The 18,889-nt window shown below is 54.4% G+C and overlaps 1 protein-coding gene across 7 annotated transcripts in view; it reads left to right on the plus strand.

Annotated features, from left to right (window-relative positions):
* Window positions 1-18,889, plus strand: part of KIAA1614 (KIAA1614 ortholog) — a 56,184-nt gene that overhangs the window by 614 nt on the left and 36,681 nt on the right. For 2 of the 7 annotated variants that reach the window (XM_067728814.1, XM_067728813.1), the window contains exons 2-4: window positions 2,013-2,959; window positions 3,631-3,694; window positions 13,762-13,905. In XM_067728814.1, the coding sequence (XP_067584915.1) occupies window positions 2,013-2,959; window positions 3,631-3,694; window positions 13,762-13,905 (1,155 nt within the window). Of the gene's footprint in view, window positions 1-148; window positions 304-344; window positions 2,960-3,630; window positions 3,695-13,236; window positions 13,314-13,761; window positions 13,906-18,889 lie in introns of those variants that run through there. The other 5 variants (XM_067728816.1, XM_067728817.1, XM_067728818.1 and 2 more) reach the window with 5 other exon arrangements.

The following is an 18,889-nucleotide window of genomic DNA, read 5'->3' on the forward strand; positions in this document are numbered from 1 at the left end:
CCGCTTCCTCCCCACCCAACCCCGCGTCCCCTCCCCGGACCCGGAGGGAGGCCGCGGCCCGCGGGTCGGCTGCTCCGGCCCGACCCCACTCGGAGCCCCGGGGCGGCCCGCAGAGCCGGGAGACCAGCCGGGAGCGCCCCGAGGGCCGAGGCCTGCGGGCCGCACTCTCGGAGCCCCGGCCGAGCCCGCGCGCCCCCGGTCCCCGAAGCGGGCCCGGGAGGGAGGGGGGGGAGAGGAGGCCCCGGCCTCGCCGGGGATAGAAGGGATGGAGGTGGCGGCCCGACCTGCCGGCGGCAGCCTTCAGTGAGTACGGAGGAGGCGAGGCGACGGGCGGGCCGGGGGTGGCGGGACCGCCAGTGGGGAGCGGGAAGGGAGGGTCGCAGGGGAGGCCCGTCCGTCACGTCCGTCTTCATTTCAGCGTCTCCGGCTTAGAGAAGTACAGCACTTGGGCCGTAGACTTCGGCGGTGCCGAGCCGCACAAGCCGATACCCACTGTTCCCCAGGGGAAGGTCGCATCCTTCCAGGTCTCCGGAGATGGATGATCTCTGGAATGCTGTTCGAATTTACCCGAAAGAAAGTTATTGTAATGTGACTGAAATTGCTCCCATTACCTTCACGTCCCCTGCTTTCTGGATTGAACCTTAGAAGAGAGGAACGGGTGGCCGGGCTGCCAAGACAAAGCTGGTAACTTCTAGATTAACTGGTGTAGTAAATGATCTCTTCCTCCCAAAGATAGGCCTTAAACTTCACAGGCTTAAAACTGAGGTAACATACACACTGTGTGTGTATTTTGCTTGGTGAAATATGTATATTCCTGAAATGTAAAAATTGAATGGTAGTAAGTGACTATAGAGGGACTTGCATTTAAGAGAATTCTGTGGTGAATTGTTGGTCAATATATGAGGTGAATAACTTCTTGTTTGTAATTTGTGTCAATATGGATGCATGTATTTATGTAAATACATGCAGTTTACTTCAAGTGGGACATATCTAGATGTATGATGGAGACGGAGCATGTTCTCAGAGAGCAGGATAAATATTAAGACGTTGTGGCATGTATGTGTGCACAGAACAACTTGGTGAGTAAAATCTCGTGCTCACTTTTGTTCCCTCTGAAGATATTGACATCAACCGTGCCACCAAGGAGCTGTGTAATTTGGGCAAGTCACTTAACCTGTCTAGACCAATATCCTCATAGGAGTAGGGGAATGGGGGTACACGGCCACTGAGTGCTTTGGAAGAGCCCTGGCCTTGGGAGGAGAAGCTTTGCGTTCCCAACTGGGCCTCCCTTAGCTCCCGTGTCACCTAATCTCTCTGTGCCTCAGTTTCTCTGTCTGTAAGAATGAGGATAATAATCTTGTTCTGGCAGAACTGCGTGAGGATTATTTGCGAGAGCATGTCTGAAAGTGCTTGCAGGCCTGCCTGACACAGAGCAGATGCTGATAGGCATTGCTACCTGATCCTGGCTGCCCTGTGGGCACAGCCCCATGCTGCGCTCCTGTGGTTTGAGCACAGGGGGCCCCTTCTGCCAGAGGGTCAGATCCTGGATGGTATCTTCCTGAAGTCCATCCTCTGCATTGGCTCCCCTTGGAAAGGGAAGAGCTTGTTGGCCCTTAGCAGGTGTTGCCATCCTCCTCTGAGGCCTGACACCTATCAGGAAAGCAAGAGGCCAGGGACTGGGAAATCTGGCCCCCATTTTCACTCTGGTCCACATTGGGCAGAAGATTGGTTGTTGTTTGACTCTCCACTGTGCCCCACATGTAAAATGGGGGTAGAAAAATGAGAACACTACTTAGACTTGGAAGAAAAAACTCAGTAATAACTTATGTGTACCGTCCAATGATTTGTACTCTTCGAGGTGCTTTCACATTGTCTAGGGGGCATCCCCTGCTCTGACCCCAAGTTATTTTTCTCTGGACAGGGCTCTATCCCAAGGCACTTTGGGGACCCAGGAGGTTGTTGGAGCTAGCCAGGTGCTGGGTCTAAGGAACTCTGTCTATTTTCTCCTCCAGAGGACCCAAAATAGGGAGCGGAACAGCCAGCTCCATGGAGGTGACCTCAGCTGTGGAGAGAAGTGGCCCTGAGCCACAGCCGGAGAATGGACACTTCCCAAGACACTGGCCCTGTCCTCGAGAAGACAGAACACCCAGCCTGATGGCCCCCCAGCCTCCTGGGGCACAGGGGATACAGGTCCAAGGCCCCTCTGTGCTGGAGTCCAAGGTGAGGGCCTTGAAGGAGAAGATGACAGCAGGCAAACAGGGGGCAAACCCTTGCCTCACTTCTCACGAGCGGCCATCCCTCAAGAAACCCAAATGCAGACGAGTCAAGGTGGGTGGAACCAGGACTCCATCAGAGGGGTCTTCCCTACCTGATGCTGTGGTGGTCCATCATGCTCAGAACCCAAACGATGGGCTGCTGGACAGCAGCGTCACTGAGGAGGAGTCTGCCAGGAACGGGGCCCCCGGGCCTCCCAGGTCGCCTGCCTCTGGGCTCCAGAGCTGGAACAGGAGGAGCCCGTGGCCTCCAGAAGCAGTACGGACACTGCCTGACCACGACAGGGCTGTGCCGCCAGGGCCCAGCTCTTTGCAAGAGAGCTCCATGCACAGAGTCACTCCAAGCCAGCCTGAGGGCTCTGGTCCTTGTAACAAAACCACCCACAGGCCCAGCCTGAGGAAAGGAAGGTCATACCCCCTGCAGGATGGTCTCATCACACAGGAAGACCTGGACAGCTTGTCTCTGACGTCCGAGGAGGACTTCGTCCCCAGGCCAGCCCTGCTGGGGGAGCTCTGGAGAGCTGGAGACCTGGGGACCCTGGGCACTGGGGGCAGCACCTTGTCCCTGTCTGACCGCGTGGAGAGGAACCGCCTTCTGCTGCAGGAGATGCTAAGTGTTGGGGGGCAGGGCCCCTCCAAGGTGGGAAGCCCAGCCTGGACTTCATCCCGGGACAGAGCTGTGCCAGGTAAGGCCCACTCTGTGGGTGTGGTGGTGGAGGCACAGGAGGGAGTCCAGGAGAAGGAAAGGGGGAAGGGGGTTACCGCGGAAGGGTGGGGCGGGAAAGGGGGAGAGCACGGCTGGCAGTCACCAAATTCATCAGGATGTCCGCTTAGTCTTGGCTTTGACAGAGATTCTTTACCACCTCAGCCCCATCTGCTAAAGTCCCCCCAGATCCCCCAGACCGATGGGAGGCCATCCTCTATCCTTGGGGTGGAGGCTACTACAATTTCTTCCCTGTGGCTTGTAGCTCTTTCTAGAGTAGCTTTTTGCACCTCCCTCAGATGACACATCCTCACCCCACAGTAGACCTCACTGTCCTCTTGGTAGGAGCCATTCTCCACAAACAGGGTTAGCGTCCTGTCAGTCTGAGCTCAGCGTTCAGCCCTCGGAGGCAGCTTTTTCCCTTCCTTCTTCCCTCACCCAGCACCTGAGGGGACCCTGGGGCACCCCTCAGCTCATGCATGACAGTGCCCACCAGCAGTCACCACGACAGGCTATGCCTCCTCCTCGGGGGTCGGAGTCATCTGGGGAGTAAATAGCTTCTGGAGAAAACTTTCTCCTCCATGTTTCTCAAGTGGCAGCTAAGAGCCCAGTTTCTGGCTCTGCCCTGATCTCTGCTTCTGTTCTGGGTCCTAGAGCGACTAGCAGGGGACGTGGACTGGGACTCCGGCATCTCCCTGCAGGACGCTGACCAGAGCAGGTAAGATCTCAGAGCGCACATCTTCTGTCCCTCCCTCCCTCCCGGCAGTTGTCCCTGTACCTTCATTTACACAGCATCAGGAGAGCAGCGAGAGGGCAGGCAAACCCTGCAGCACAGGTGGCCATGGCTCCTCCCAGAGACCTCTTAGAAGGCACCAGCCACCCCCATGGCCCAGGCTGTGCCGCTGCTACTTGTGCAAAACCATGGGGCATGGAGCACAGTGAAGAGTACTTTGCAAACGACCTGCTCTACGACTTGGGACTCATTTCCCTGCCCCAGCCTCTGTCTCTTTATATTTAAAGTGGGCCAAATAATACTTGTGTGATGTATTGATACTTCTCAGGACTGTTGTGAGGCTGAACACAAGATAATGGACGTGAAAATCCTTAGGGAAAATATCCGAATGCAAGGCTTTTACTCCGCCAGTTCCTTTCCCAATCAAGGGGTGTGTTGGGTTGTGTAAAGGCCTTCACTGCCCCCAGCCTCCCTGACTTTGCTCTAGCCCCTCCACGAATGTCTCTGGGAAGCTGGGCCTGGGATGGGGCTGGGGCAGTGTCCCGACCAGGCAGGTGAGAAGACTACCCTCCGGGCGTGGTGAGGAGCCATCTGTGGGCCTGAGCTGGTGGCTGCCCAGGCCTCGGCCTCCTCCTCAGTCTTTGCTGCGCACCTGGCACGTGAAGCTGAGAGAGGTCCCGGAGCTGGGAGCGGCCCCATTTCCTCAGCCGTGCAGTGACGTCACCCTCCTGAGGGTCTCGTGGTTTCTGCTGAGGGCAAAGGTCAGCAGTGTCACTTCTCCATTATCAGGCCCCTCCCTGCCTGATAAATTCCACTTATTGACCTCCCTCCCCTTCAGAACATGTGGACAGGGCCCCCCAGTCCTGCTTTCACAAAGCGAGGGCTGCCCAGGTTCAAGGGGTTCAGCCTCTGCCTGGCCACTGGCCTTCTCAGTGGCGTCAGCTGAGGGCCTGGCGGAGAGGGGGCTCTCTGTCTCCTTCCTCCCTCGTTATTTATAATTTGGAGTCGTGCCTGCCCCCTTCCTGCCAGGGGTCTCTTCCCGCCTCCACGGCCGCCACGGTCAGCCTCTCCTCATATCCCCTCCTAGCCCAGCCGCGATGTGGAGGGGTGTGACTGTGGTCCTCAGCGACACCCTGGCCCACGCCCTGTCCCCTCGTCCTTCCCTGGGGGGCCGTAAAGGATGCAGCCTGGGCCCACAGACCTTGTGCCCAGAGGAAGTGGGGCCTCTTCTTCTGCCGCTGCTCCTCCCCCACCACTCCCACCCTTTCTTACCTGGGCCGGCGGGGGGGGGGGGGGGGGGGGGCGGGGGGAGGGGGGAGGAAGTCTCAGCTGCAAGATGGCCATGGGGGATTTGTCCAGAGGTCACTATTGAAAGGAGAAGCCAAAGCTCCTGACTCACATGTTGGATAACAAATAATAAAAACACGCATCTTAAAGAAAAAGAACCTCAACCATGGGGTTGGGAGGGACTTTCCCCCAGTCCTGCGAGGAGATGGCATTTGTGTAGAATCCTCAGGGTAGGGATTTCTGGACTATTGTTTCACCTTCCAGACCATCTGCAGCAGGTTAGGGTTTGGATAAGGTATGTGGGTGTCAGCGTAGGATGTGTAGGTGTGTGCTTATGTGTAATGTATGATGATCTCACATGTCTATGTATGAAGGGAGAGAATGTGTGTGTGGAATGAGGTTGGTGCCCAGCGTATATCCGGGCATAGAGTTGGCATGGGAAAAACTGTCTTCTGGCTTGTTTGGAAGGTCATTCATTCACAGTGCCCCATGGACCTTTATTGGTGATCTATACTCAGGCCCCTGCTGAGTAGATACCCAGGCTGAAGGGCCAAAGAGCATACCTCTAGAGCCAAATGAGGAGCCCTGTCCCAGGAGGGCTCTACACATCCTAGTTCAAGGATGGGAGAAAGGTCAGCCATGTGTAGAGCCCTTCTGGGACAGGGCTCCTCATTTGGTTCTATTCCTGAGTCTCTTGGTCAGATACTAAAGTGGTCCCTAAGACACTGCAAGCTCCATCTCTCCCCTAAGCAGGATGGATTTATTGATGCTCCTTCTGTATAGCTGAACTCCCCGAGAGACCTTTGGAATAAGGCACACTTCCCTCAGCTCCTTACCCCTGGCCACATGGGACCAGGGTCCTGGGGCTTTGTGTACTGAGGGGCTGAAGACACTGGGCAGTGTAGACTCTGAGACTGTGGTCACCATCATGATGGCCATCCTGAAGGGGCCAGGACATCAGTCAGGACGTGCTCGGGCAGTGAGCCCCTCAGATCTTCTCAGTGTTTGAGGCATAAAAGGTCCAGTTTCACACCCAGTCAAACTTAGCATCAGTGTAGTTCAGTGTTGCAACCAGATAACCCCCGTGACCAAGTTAACCCAACACGTATTTAATTATGTCCTCAATTGTTACTGCTCTGCATGGTGATAAGACAAGAAGCCCTGAAATGATAGTGACAGCAGAGACCAAGACAGTAGTCACTGTCTGACTGGGGAGCTGGCCCAGCTCATTGCGATGGTCACAGGGAGAGTCGACCGTGGAGACGAGACCCCTGAGATGCCGAGGGAACACCAGAAATGCCCCAGGACCAAATGGTTGTCCCCTCTACTGAGGGGCAAGAGGAGACTCCGTCCCAGAGGACCGGAGCAACCTGGTGGTCCTTCCCTCCAGAAGACCATGCTGACACTCAATTCCCAGACCTTGTGCTGCACCACATCCTCACTTTACCCTGATAGCGAACCCTATTGATTGTTCCTGTTTCACTGACAGAGACCCCTCTGGGGGGAGGCTAAATGACTTGCCCAGTCATACAGCTGTTAAGTTTTGGAGTCAGGGTTCACAGTCAAAGCTGCTCCGTGCCAAGCGCTGTGCCCTAACCATGAAGCAGCACTGCCACAAGCTGTCCCCACAGGCCATGCCTTGGGTTAGGGATCCGGGGATCCTCGGCCTCCCCCAACCTGGTATTCTCAAGTATAGACAAAGAAGGGTGAATGGCAGGTTCCATGGGATAAGCTCATTTCTCTCCTAAGTCACTGTTGACATGATTCAGGAAATGGGATTGACTGGGGGTGGGGAGAGGATGAGGTGAGACGTAAGCACTTCAGAGGTGGCCAGCGGGGTCAGTGCTGTCAGCGACCTTGCTCATGGCCGTGTCTGGGCACTGGACTTATTAGAGATGAGGGGTGGGGGGGAAGTGAAGGATCCTCTGCTCAGGACTGGCTCTGCCCTCATCCGTTCTTAGCAGCCCATGGTGTCCCGTCCCTGCTGTCTGTAAAATGGCCAGGATCCACTTGGCCTCTCCCCTGTCTTGAGGCTCTGAGAGGGCGTATCAGGATTACAGATTGCCCTGCTCGTGCAAAAAGTACGTGGAACCAGAGGAGCAGCAGCAGTCAGTACAATGCTCGCCCCAGGCCCCGCACCGAAAGGGAGTCAGCTTTTTACAAAAAGGCACTCAGCCTTGGGCTGCTGCATGCATCCTGAGGCCCAGGGCCTTCTTTGGCAGTCTCATTGGAGAGGCCGTGCTATGTGACCCAGGCCCACTCTGCTTCAAATCAGGGCCTTCCATGTGTGTGATCTTGGGGGGCCCAGATCCTGAAGTGTGTCTGCAGGGACTTTAACTACTGCTCCGCTGTGGGATAAATGGAGAGCGTCTCTGGGGTTGTTTCATTTGTGCTGTAATGATGAAGGAAGCTCAGAGGATTTCCTAGGTTGTTGATTTCCCCCCATCCCCATGGTGGAATCGTGCCCATCTCTATCAACAGATACAGAAACTGAGGCTCACAATGGGGAGCCCAGTCTCTGTGTACACACCTCGTCACAAGAAAAGAAGGAACAGGGTGCCAGCCGGCAGCAACTCAGACTTTGGTGGGTCCCAATTTTCAGGCCCCTGTTGAGATGGCTAGTGGTCAAAACTCCCTGCTCCAAAGCTGTTTGCAGACTCCAGTTTAAAGAAGGGGCAGACAGGGAACCCTCAAGAATCTCAGAGGCCTGGCCTGTGGCTCAAGTGGTCAGGCCCACAGCTGTGAGAAAATCTTGGGCTTTTAAAACTTAATTTATTACCTAGCATTTTGGAAGACTCTCCTGTGGCCCTACTACTGTGTGTAATTTCAGAAGGAATTCCCATTTTGCCCTCACTGCCCACTCTGCTTACATCAGCGTTGGCCATAGCTGTTGCTGGTGGATCTCCTTCTGGAGCTCCTTAGGGCCAAAGACCATGCTGTTCTTATCTCTGGGACCCGGTACCTGCCGAGTATCAGCACGGAACAGGCACTCAGAAAATGTTCGGCAGAAGCATGCATTCATGGGTGTAAGTGAGGGCTCACCAAGGGCTGGACGCCCCTGTGAGCTTGACAGGATCTGGGTGGAGCCAGGAGACGACATTCCAGATGGGTAAGGCTTGCAGAAGTGCATGGGAGAGGTGTGAGGTGGGTTGCGTGGAAGATGCTATCAGGACACAGGGTGGAAATGTGGGCTGAGGCCACTGATGGAGAGCCTTGGAATTTAGGTTTTAGGTAAGGCAGTAGGAAATGGAGGGACGTTCGCTGTCTCCCTCTTGCCACATCCGCTCCCTCCAGCAGGATGACCCTGTCTTCTGGCAGTGCTGGGACGTTGCTGTGTGCTGTGGCCTGGTACACGGGTAGCCTGGTGAGGGGATCTGGAGATCATTCTGGCTCCCTGGTTGGGTTCTGGATCTTCTGGTCCTAGTCTCAGGGGGTCATGAGGAGCCCTGGGGGTGAGCTTGGGAGAAGAAACGCTCCTGCATCTCCCCAGGATTTGCAGGGCTGTAACTCAGGACTCCCCCAGGCAAGGGTGTAATGAAGACTAGCCAAGCCCCTGTCCGTCCTGCATACCCCCCGCCACTCCCCATCCTGCCCACCAACTCAGATATACAGACGCAAAGGGAAACTAGAAGGAACCCCTCGCCACTCCCAAACCTGCCAAGACTACAACTAAAAAGAAAAAAGTTTCGTTTAACCACTCACCAGTGTTTTCAACTACGTACCGTGCTCCTGAAGCATCTAGGGTTCTAAGTCCTGGTGGAGAAGGAAGGATGCTAACACTTCAAGCCCTACCTCACAGCTAGTGCTGCCTGCAATCGCCATGCATGTCATTGTCACACTCACATACACCCCACACAGGAAAATCGCATTATGGTACCGATCTTTGTGAATAAAGAGGCTCAAGAAAGTTAATTTGCTCAAGACCATTCGTCTTTGAGGAGTTGGGCTGAAATTCAAGAAGAGGAAGCCCTCCTCCATGGCCTCCAGAGTGGAGCAGGCCACTGTCCCCCTAGATGGGGGTGTCTTGGTCACCTGCCTCCACACATGCAGTGCTAGCAGAGCGACAGCCCACAAGGATTTTTTTGTCCTCCTTCTTCAGGAAGGCAAGGACAGAGCCTTTTTGCTCTCTCTGTAAGGAGTCGACGTCCTAGGGAAGCTCTGCACACCTCCACCCAGATCTTTTCAAAGGTGTTCAATGAACGTATCCCACAGCAGCCATTCTTTTTTTGAAAAGTTTATTTTATTGAAGTATAGTTGATTTATAATGTTGTGTTAATTTCTGCTGTACAGCAAAGTGATTCAGTTATACATATTCTTTTCCATTATGGTTTATCACAGGATATTGAATATAGTTCCCTGTGCTATATAGTTGGATCTTGTTGTTTATCCATTCTGTATAATACCGATAGTTTGCATCTGCTAATCCAAAACTCCCAATCCTTTCCTCCCCCACCTCCCTTCCCCCTTGGCAACCACAAGTCTGTTCTCTATGTCTGTAAGTCTATTTCTGTTTTGTAGATAAGTTCATTTGTGTCATATTTTAGATTCCACATGTAAGTGATATCATATGGTATTTGTCTTTCTGACTTACTTCATTTGGTATGATAATCTCTGGTTGCATCCATGTAGCTGCAAATGGCATATTTCATTCCTTTTTATGGCTGAGTAGTATTCCATTGTATATATGCACCACATCTTCTTTAGCCATTCGTCTGTCAATGGACACTTAGCTTGTTTCCATGTCTTGGCTGTTGTGCATAGCGCTGCTGTGAACATAGGGGTGCATGTATCTTTTCGAATTAGAGTTTTGTCCAGGTATATGCCATTCTTAAACAGCTCTTCCTTCTCTGTTGAGAGAAGCGCCTTTTTATTATCTGGGCAGCAGTGTCCCTCCGCTACCAAACAGCCTCCTCCCATTCCCCATTCTATGGAAATTGCCTTTTCTGTGGAGCCCTGCTAAGGGCTCTGAAGGTCTAGAACAAAACCCACCAAACCCTCTCTAGCTTTAAGATGGCCTGTCTCTTCTAAACACGCCTTTCTGGCAGACAAAAAGGGGATCTCTTCGGCAGGTGATTTTAGTTCGTGTTCAGGGATTCCATCCTTTGCTCAGTAAGGGGGTGAGAGTAACTTAACAAAATAATGGTGCAAATAGTAAAAGCAGTAATAATAAATGCTAATATCGATGGAATCTCACCAAGTTCCTGGCTCTGTGCTCAGCTCTTATAAGGGGATCAGTCTCACTTAACAACTGAGCCCCTATTTAGGAGAGGAGGAAGCTGAGCCTTAACCCCTAAGTGACCTGCCAGGGTGACACAGCTGGTAAGTGGCAGCCCAGAATTAGAACCTGGGCAGGCTGCCCCAGAGCCACGCTTCTAACCACCACTCTCAGCTCTGTCCTGTCCGTGTCCCGCAGCCCTGGGAAGAAGGTGTCTGTGGTAATGAGCCCAGACAGGCCCCTGCCTTCATGGAGCACGTGTTCCAGAATCGGTTCCGGGCCCACCTTTCCAATTCCCCTCACTCGGGGAACCGCACACAGTGTGACAGCAGGAGCGCTCTATCCTTGGTCATCAAAAAGCTTTCTAATATACAAAAATGGCACAAATGCTGGGCAGAAAGGCTTATATGTGTTCTGTACACTGTATTTTCCCTCTACTTGCTGCATCCTGGAATCTGGGAAATGTCAGATCTCTTTACATTCCAAACTGTTTCCCTAATTCATATTCCTGGGATGAAAGAGTTAAAGCCGGACTTGCTGGAGCTTATTATTTTAATCTAGGATTATGATGGCTGCAGAAGGAGGACACTCTGTCCCCCCGACCTCTCTGACTGGGGGACAATGGTGGTTGTCCTGACTGGAGAGCCTGACCTGGCTGTGCCTGGGTGGGAGGGGAGCTGCAGTCAGAGCTAAGCCTGTCTCTCTGCTAGGAAACGGGCTTAGGTGGAGAGACCAGAGCAGGAGGGGGCTGCATGCCGCCCTTTGTCCTGGGGAGCAGCTTAGGATGCTGGTGGTTGGAGGGGCAGATGGAAGGGCCAGAATACGCACGTGGAAGTCCCGTGGTCCCCAGCCAGTAGCCGTTTTAGGTGTTGCTGCTTCTTGAGGGCCAAACATCTGTGAACCCCCCGCAGAGGACGTCAGGGTCCCCCACCCCACCCTGTGGTACGGCAGGCTACCTGGCCAAAGGCCCTGGCTTACAGGGTGGCAATGTGAGTTCTGTCCCCTGTGTAACTCCCGCTGTCTACCGATGGGGAAACAGGCCTGGGGGAAGCACTCAGCCACTTTCTCCCTGTGCCTCACCCGCTGAGCTCATGAGCCCTCCATGTGCGAGCTTTCACGGCCATGACAAAAGCTCTCTGTGCTCAGATGGAGTTGTCTTTGCCAAGCCACACAGGGACCACCCCAGTCCTTCCAGGAAATCTCTAATGGAACTGTGACAGCTGGGACGGTGGGTTATAGTCCGTGATGGGAAGGGGTTGGCTCCAGGGCTGTGGTCGGATTAGAGTGGAGAGTCTCCCTTCTCCTCAGGAGTCAGAACCTGTCTGCCGGGCAGGGTTGTTGCCCCTCGGGTGGACCAAGACAATGCAGTGATGGGGGCTGGGCAGTTAGACTGGGACAGGCTCACAGCGCTGCACCTGTCTGCCCCCTGCCGCTTGGGAGAAAGACCCCCTTCCCGCCACAGGGCTGTCAGGGCCTGCCCTCTCCAGGGTGCACCGTGACCGGGAGCTGCCTGCCCCGCTGACCCTGGCTGCCATCTGTGAAGGTAGCTGCTGCTCCCCTCCCTGCTCAGTTTGTTACTGCATGGATGCCTCCAGGCGCCTAAAAAACCCTGCTTTTCTAATCAGTGGAGAAACCAGCTTTGTCTGCCAGGAACCAAAGCAGGGCAGCTGATGGAAAAAAAAAAAAATTAACAGCTCCAAGTAGAGGGAGCAGAAAGGAAACAGCCAAGCTGGAAAATGGTTTAAAAACCTGGGGGGAAGGCCGATCTTGGCAGCATCTGGCCAGCTGCCTGGAGCCCTCCTGCCTGCCCACCAGGTCTTGTGACAAATGCCCTCCGACAGCCGGGGAACCACAGCTGTCACCGGAAGGCTCCGAGCGTGCGGGCTGGCAGCCAGAGGCCTGCGGCTGCAGATGCGTCTCTCCCCGGGCTGGTAACTTCATTATCTCTGCTGGCGGAGCCGGAGCCTCGGGGAGCACAGCTGCTCTCGGCCGTACGTTGGAGGCCCTGCCTGCCCGGGAAGCTGTGCAAAGGGAGGCCTCTCCTCACAGGGCAGCAGGCCTGGAGACTCACTTTCATTCTCTGCCGTAAGCCCTCCTGGTTCCCGCACTGCGCCTGGGCCCTGCCAGGGTTCATAGGCACAGATGGTGCCTTTGTTCTGGCAGTTCTTATTTTTTATCTTGGCCCCAATTGCAGGATTAGGTGCAAATAATGAGAAAAAAAGAAAAAAGAAGGAAAAGAAAATCATGGTCTGCCCAGAGCTTGTCTAAGGTTGTCCCAAGGAGACCTCAGGGTTGTGCCATTTCCCACTCACATCTCTGTCATCTGTCACCTAGGAAACTACTTGGTACCTTCCCCTTGTCAAGACAAGGCCCCTTTCTCCAGGTGACCCATGGGGTGGGTAAGGCACGGGATTTGGCGGGCTGCAGTCTGAGATGCAGGCCGGGCTGAGCCTCTACCTGCCCAGGTCCTCTTTCTACGGACCCCCCCCTAGTGAGGACAGCCCAACATATGTGCAGTGAGGACAGGAGCAGCCACGGGGTTGCGGAAGCCACTCCGCCTCGGCCTGCTCTGGGACCGGGGGCGGGGAGGGGACGGGGGATGTGGAGACACTGGGGCTGGCTGACGCCTGCTCTGCTTCACTCGATGTCCGACCTTGAGCGACGACGCACCAGGTGCTCCTCTGTGCTCCGGAGCCCTCATCTGTCAAGTGGAGAGCGAACCCGTCCCCAGCCAGGCTGGCTGGGGAGGTGGGCTCCGGTCAGGGGGAGTCCAGCGCTGGCTGCATGTCATTGTCTGGGAGGTGGCTTTGAAAAAGAGCTGCTATCATTTGCTGCAGCTCTGGACTGGCTGGGGAGGAGGCAGCACACGCGGGAGGCGGAGAGGACTGCTAGAGGACCTTTATTATTATGAACCCGAGCCACTGCTGACCTAATGTGGGTCCAGCTTCATGTCTCTCAGCCCGGGACTGATGCCTGTCGGGATTGGGACTGAGGCCTTATGAAAATGTCATTCCCTCAGAGGAGCAGCACAGTGACGGGCAGAGCGCTGATTCCTTGTGTCTGCAGTGGGAGCTCAGGATGGTGCGGTGGGAGCTCCAGTGGGTACGTGTGGGTGCAGAGAGAGACAGAAGGAGAGAGGGAGGGGACACGTGTGAAGACCATCTGGCTGGCTGGGCACGAGCCCAGCCCGACAACCCCAGGCCCTTTTCTCCCCCTCCTCCAAGATAACTCCCTCTGTCTGCCCAGGGAAGGAACAATAGAATAATCTGGAGACTCCCCTACCCTTTTCTAGATCCTCCTGGGCTCTCTGCCTCCGGTCTCTGAGCAGATGTCCAAGGTGGGCCAGCTCCCTGGTCCCATCCAGAGTCTCTCAGGGCCAGGCCCCAGGCCCCAGGCTAGGTGCCCTCCGTGTGGGAGCTGGACAAGGAAGGCTGCACACACAGGGCTGTTTCTGGCATAGCCACGCTCGACACTGTTAAAGCCCTCCTAATCCGTGTTATTTTCTTCTAATCCCTCCCCAACCTGCTCTGGCCCACGTGCCACCCTGCAGATCCTTTAGTCCCAAGCTGGAGCCCGTGCTGAGCCCCAGGCATGAGGAAGCCAAGCATCTGCTTCAGCGAGCCCGCATGAAGGCCAGGACCCGGCCCGTCCGTGCCAGCCACGATATTGTGCCCACCCTTGCCCAGGGCAGCCGGTGAGTGGGGCCCGGCTCAGACTGGCCTGGGAGGGCTGTGGCAGAAGAAGAGATGGGATCCAGCCATAATGCCGCTGCTCACTCCTCCCTCCTGTCTGTGTGTGAGTTTTTCCTGTGTCAGGCATTGCTTTCATTCTAGTCAGTCAGCACACCTTCATTGAGGGCCTGCCCGTGTTCTGTTATGGAACATAATCCGAGCTCCCTGGAGGACAGAGGTCACAGTCTCCAGGGAAAAAGACGGGCACACGGATCAATACGGTTCCGTGGGCGGTGGTGTAGGAGAGGAAAGATGCGTGTGCAGGGCAGGAAGCCTACTGTAACTCCGCTGGAAAGGACAGGGGAGGCTCTGGAGGGTGTGGCTTGTAAGTTGGGGCTTGAAGGAGACGTAGATATTCAGATGAGGGCAGATGAGGGAGGCAGGGGTGAGCATCCCGGGGGCAAAAACTGAGCAGAAGCACCATGCTCAGGAGTTTGGCCAGGCTGGAGCCTGAGGACATGCTGGGGGGTGCACGGTGTGAAGGCCAGAAGGCTCGGTGGAGGCCAGTCATGGAGGCCTCCAGGCCTGCTGAACAGTTTGGATGCCTCCCGTAATAGCTAGGAGCCACCAAAGGATCTGAGGCAGGTGGGTAGCACCATCACATTTGCATTTCAGGAAAGCTGGTCTGACTGCAGGCATGGGTTGGATCTGGGGACTCGGGAGCAGTGAGGAGGCTGCACCGTGATCCTGGTGAGCAGGGATGGAGGCAGGGTGTGGAGGTGAGAGATTGCCAGGACACAGAGCAAGCAGGCTTAATGAGGCAGCAGAGAAGCGGTTAAGACTCTGGAACCAGACCACTGAATTCCGGCTCTGCCACTTACTAGCTGTGTGCTCTTAGGGGAGTCTGTGTGCCTCAGTTTCCTCATCTGCAAAATGGGAATCATACGAGTGCCTATCCTAACAGGGTTGTTGTGAGGGTTATGTGAGTTAATATATGTAAAGTGTTTAGAACAGCACCCAGCATATAGTGAGTACGATACGAGTGTTACCTCTGACTGTTAATCATTTAATCAACTGGATGAGGGGAGCATGAGAAGGGGAGGCATCCAGGATGCAGCCCAGGGTTCTGACTTGGTGTCTGGAGGTGTGGTGGGTCCTTGGCCGAGAGGTGAAGCCTAGGTGCAGGATCAGGCTTTGGAGGGGTTGCCCATAGAACACCCACTGGAGATGCTTATCAGGCAGTTGGATACAGGAGCCGCAGAGGAGAGAAGTCAGAACTGCGGATTTGGGCATTACCCTGATTTCACGATGCTGGAGCTATGAGGGAGGCTGAGCTCATCAGGGATGAAGAGATGGGAAAAGTACAAGTTCAAGGACGTTCAGACCAGCATTCCACATATGTGGCTACTCCTTGCATGACATCCCATCCCCGTCATTGTGCCTGTTCCGTGTACAGTGCATCCCAAGCAGTCACTTACATGTGGCATTTGCTGGTGCAGCTGGCCTGCGATGAGGCCGCCAGCCTGTGCCAAAGTGCCCCAGGCCCCAGCAGGACCACGGCACAGGGGGCACTAGACGCAGCGAGGATTCTCAGCGGAACTGGATCGCGTGCTCTTTGAGGGGATGCTGAGCCCTCTCGTTAAAGGCTGAGTACCTTCCTGGCACCTTTGAGATGACTGCAGCAGGAGCAGAAGGCTGCAGCCTGCCTCTGTGTTCAGTGTCACTGTGACCCCTGGGAGAGGGGCTCAGGAGACCCTAAATCCTGGCAAGATGTACCAAACAGGCTACTTTCTATCTCCACATTTTGTACCTTGTCTCCCTCTGGCTGGAGGACACTAGTTAGGAATGGGAGTGGCTCCTCTGAAGCATCCTAACTGTTCTACTCTGCATGTATATGAGGCCCAGAGCCTTAGACTTCCATGGAAACCTCCGGTTCCACTTTCTTTAGGTACTTAGGTGGAGTTGGGGAGCCTCAAAACAGGCAAGACTATCTGCAAAACAGACTGGATGGTGTAAATGTACTTTGGACACTTCCTCTTCCCCACATCACGTCAGCATCTCACGACCACCCCAGTCACTAAGCGTAAAGTAGGTTCCCCTTTCACCAGGCTCTTCTCCAGCAGCAGAAATGCTACTGAAATGCAAGGTGACCCACTTTAGCAGCTGCTGTGTCCAGAAAAGAATTACTTTGACTTGGCAGCACTGGTGAATCCTCAGAGGGTATAGCTGAAAAATCAATGCCAGATGGCTTGCTGCAAATGCTTCTAAAGGGTACGCTTGTCAGATCGCCCTGGAGAGACATGCTGAGCTAACTTGGAGGTGCCACACAGGCCTGGGGCCTCATTAGATGCAGGAGCCCCTCATGCACCCCCCGAGCCCAGAGGCATCACTCCTTCCAAAGAGCAGGCCGATGAAAAATGATGGAAGAGTGGGGCAGGCAGAGCAGTCTCCAGAAGGTCTTCTTTATCTCGGGTCTAGCTGGAGGTAGCTGGGGCAATCCTGAACAGACTGGCTTTTCCAGGAGGTGAAGAGGTAGAAAGCAGCAGCCGCATTTTCTGGAAGCAAATCAGTGTAGAAATTGAGCAGCTCTTGGAAGCACAACCTCTTGCCATTTGGGGGACAGGAACACCTATGTTGGTGTTCCTAATCCCAGGAGGGCAGAACACATGAGCAAGAGGCAGGGCCTGGGAAGGTGACACCGTAAGTGCTGTTGTCCTATGTCAGGTAGTGGCCACGTAGGACCGCATGGAGCTTGTGTGGTTAGGACAGCATTGTCGTAGAAAGTGACCTTCCCAAGGAGGCCGTTCAGCCCCAGAGTCTGCGCAGACAGAATCCTCTCCGAGAGGGATGGTTGAGGCATCTGCTGTGCCTAATATTGAGAAGCTCGGCAGGTATGGTGTTTGCTTGCTGCTCTAGTGCCTTATTTGCTCGGTACTTGTCTCCAGAATCTTCACCGTACATTTATGCACTGGTCCCAGCACTACTGGTGGAGACCTCTGGGATTCAGTCACTGAGTTGAAGGAAGCTTATGTGATTAAGCTCTCCTGCATCTCTCCATTTCTTCTTTTAGAACAAAAATATTGTTTGTACCTTTGGCATGAATTCCAGGATGCCTCGATTCTCCAGCTTGAATGTAAAAGTTAAGGTTGGTAATGTGGCTGACAGGACCTGGACTTCCTTATTAGATTAGGAATGTACTGCCTCGAAAGCTGAGCTTTATTTTTCCCTCCTCAGAAAGTATAGCCCACATCCTGTCAGCAGAGCAGGGCATCGCCCTCTGGGGCTTGGAGGGGGTTGTTGTGTCTAAGCCCGTGTACTGAATCTCCCAGTGGGCCTTTCCTCCACCGGCTGGGCCTGGCTGACCAGGGCATCCTGCCTGTGCAGCAGGGGCAGAGCCTCTGCTCAGTGGGGCTCCTCTTGTTTCTGGCGGGTGAGGTGATGCTGTTTCTCTGCCTAGAGCCTTCCTTTACTGGGCAAAAATGCTCTGGAGAGCTGACCCAGGAACCCCACACGGACAGTGAGCCCACCAGAGTGATTATCTCACAGCCCCTTCTGAGATCCTGACAGGCTCAAGAGATGCAGGTGCAGATGGGGTCCTAGGTGGCAAGGGCACTGCAGTGCTTCACAGTCACTTAAAGAGAATTGTCACAAGCAGGGGGATCAGAGGGACTTCCCCAGCCATGCTGAGACAAGCAGAGAGACACTGTACCCTCCTCACCAGGGGCGAGCCTACTCAGGAGCTGTACATCTCAGCCACAAATCCCTCTCCAAATGCAAGCCCACGGTATGACTTTTGGGAGCCCTAGGCACTCTTGCCTTTGTGGGCTCCTTCCTCCACAAACAAAGTTAAAAATTGTATTTTATGACCATGCTGGCTTAAAGGTGAATATATTAATATTACATCTGAGAATGTTTTCTTTGATTTAAAAGTGCATTTATTTATTCTCTTTTGACATTAAAAGAACCTAACACATTTTCATGGGCCCTGGAAGAATCGTGGCTCCCACGTACTGCGGCTCTTGGGCCTAGTGATAAGATGGCCTTGTGTGCCTATGGGTTCCAGAAAACAGGATGACTAACAATGCCTCAGTATTCCTCAGAGCAGCCCTTTCAAGCATAGCATCTGCTCAGATCTCAAAGCAGGCAGACCCACTTGCTTCGCAGTAGTTCTTTTAAAAAAAATTCTCCTGGAGGAGCACCCATTGGGAAATGCTGGAGTCAGGAGTGGTGGCAGGTGTGCAGTCCCCCACTGCCCACTGCATCCCAGGGCAGGGTAAACACCTAGTGAACACCTCGTGTCAGGCTCCAGGAAGGCCCCCAGAGCTTGCACTGTGGCACTCTTCAGCTGCCTGACTTAAGAAGTACTCACCCCACTCCTTGGTGTGAATCGGGACCTAGGGTACAATGCAGTATGACACAGCAGGACCTTGGCTCTAGCTTTATTCCACCGGCTCAGCAGTCACGGTTGGGTGAGCACCAGCCCCTCTCCTGGTGTGAGCAGAGGCCTGGGGTCCAAGATTTGAGGTTGTAGTGATCTGACATGGCATAGGTGAGTGAGTGCCTTAAGCTCTCAGCCCTAGCTGGTTGCCACGGAGCTTTGCAGGGAATCAGACTTGGACAATTTAACTCTGACCTCTCATTCTATCCCATGACCCCCAAGGGTAGCCTCTATACATCATAGTCCACGCCATCTGCGATCCAGATCATTCCAACCCATCAGGGCTATGAGACTAGTCAGTGGCTTGGCTATCGCGGCAGCCAGGGAGGGGGATGATTAGGAATGGCCAGTGACACCCTCAGAGCCCAGGCGAACACATGTTCACCTAAGTCAGACAGGCAAGGCCATTTATCCATACAGAAAGCACAGCCTGGAAGAACACTCTGTCCAGTCCAGTCAATGCCACGTATAGTTAGAGAAATCAACCCGTTCAGTGGCTGCTCTCCCCACTGGTTGGCATGTTTTAACAGTAGTTGTTAAACATGGATGTTTTCGTCCTGCTAGTGTCT

This window comes from Pseudorca crassidens, chromosome 2, assembly GCF_039906515.1.
Source record: "Pseudorca crassidens isolate mPseCra1 chromosome 2, mPseCra1.hap1, whole genome shotgun sequence".
NCBI lineage: Eukaryota > Metazoa > Chordata > Mammalia > Artiodactyla > Delphinidae > Pseudorca > Pseudorca crassidens.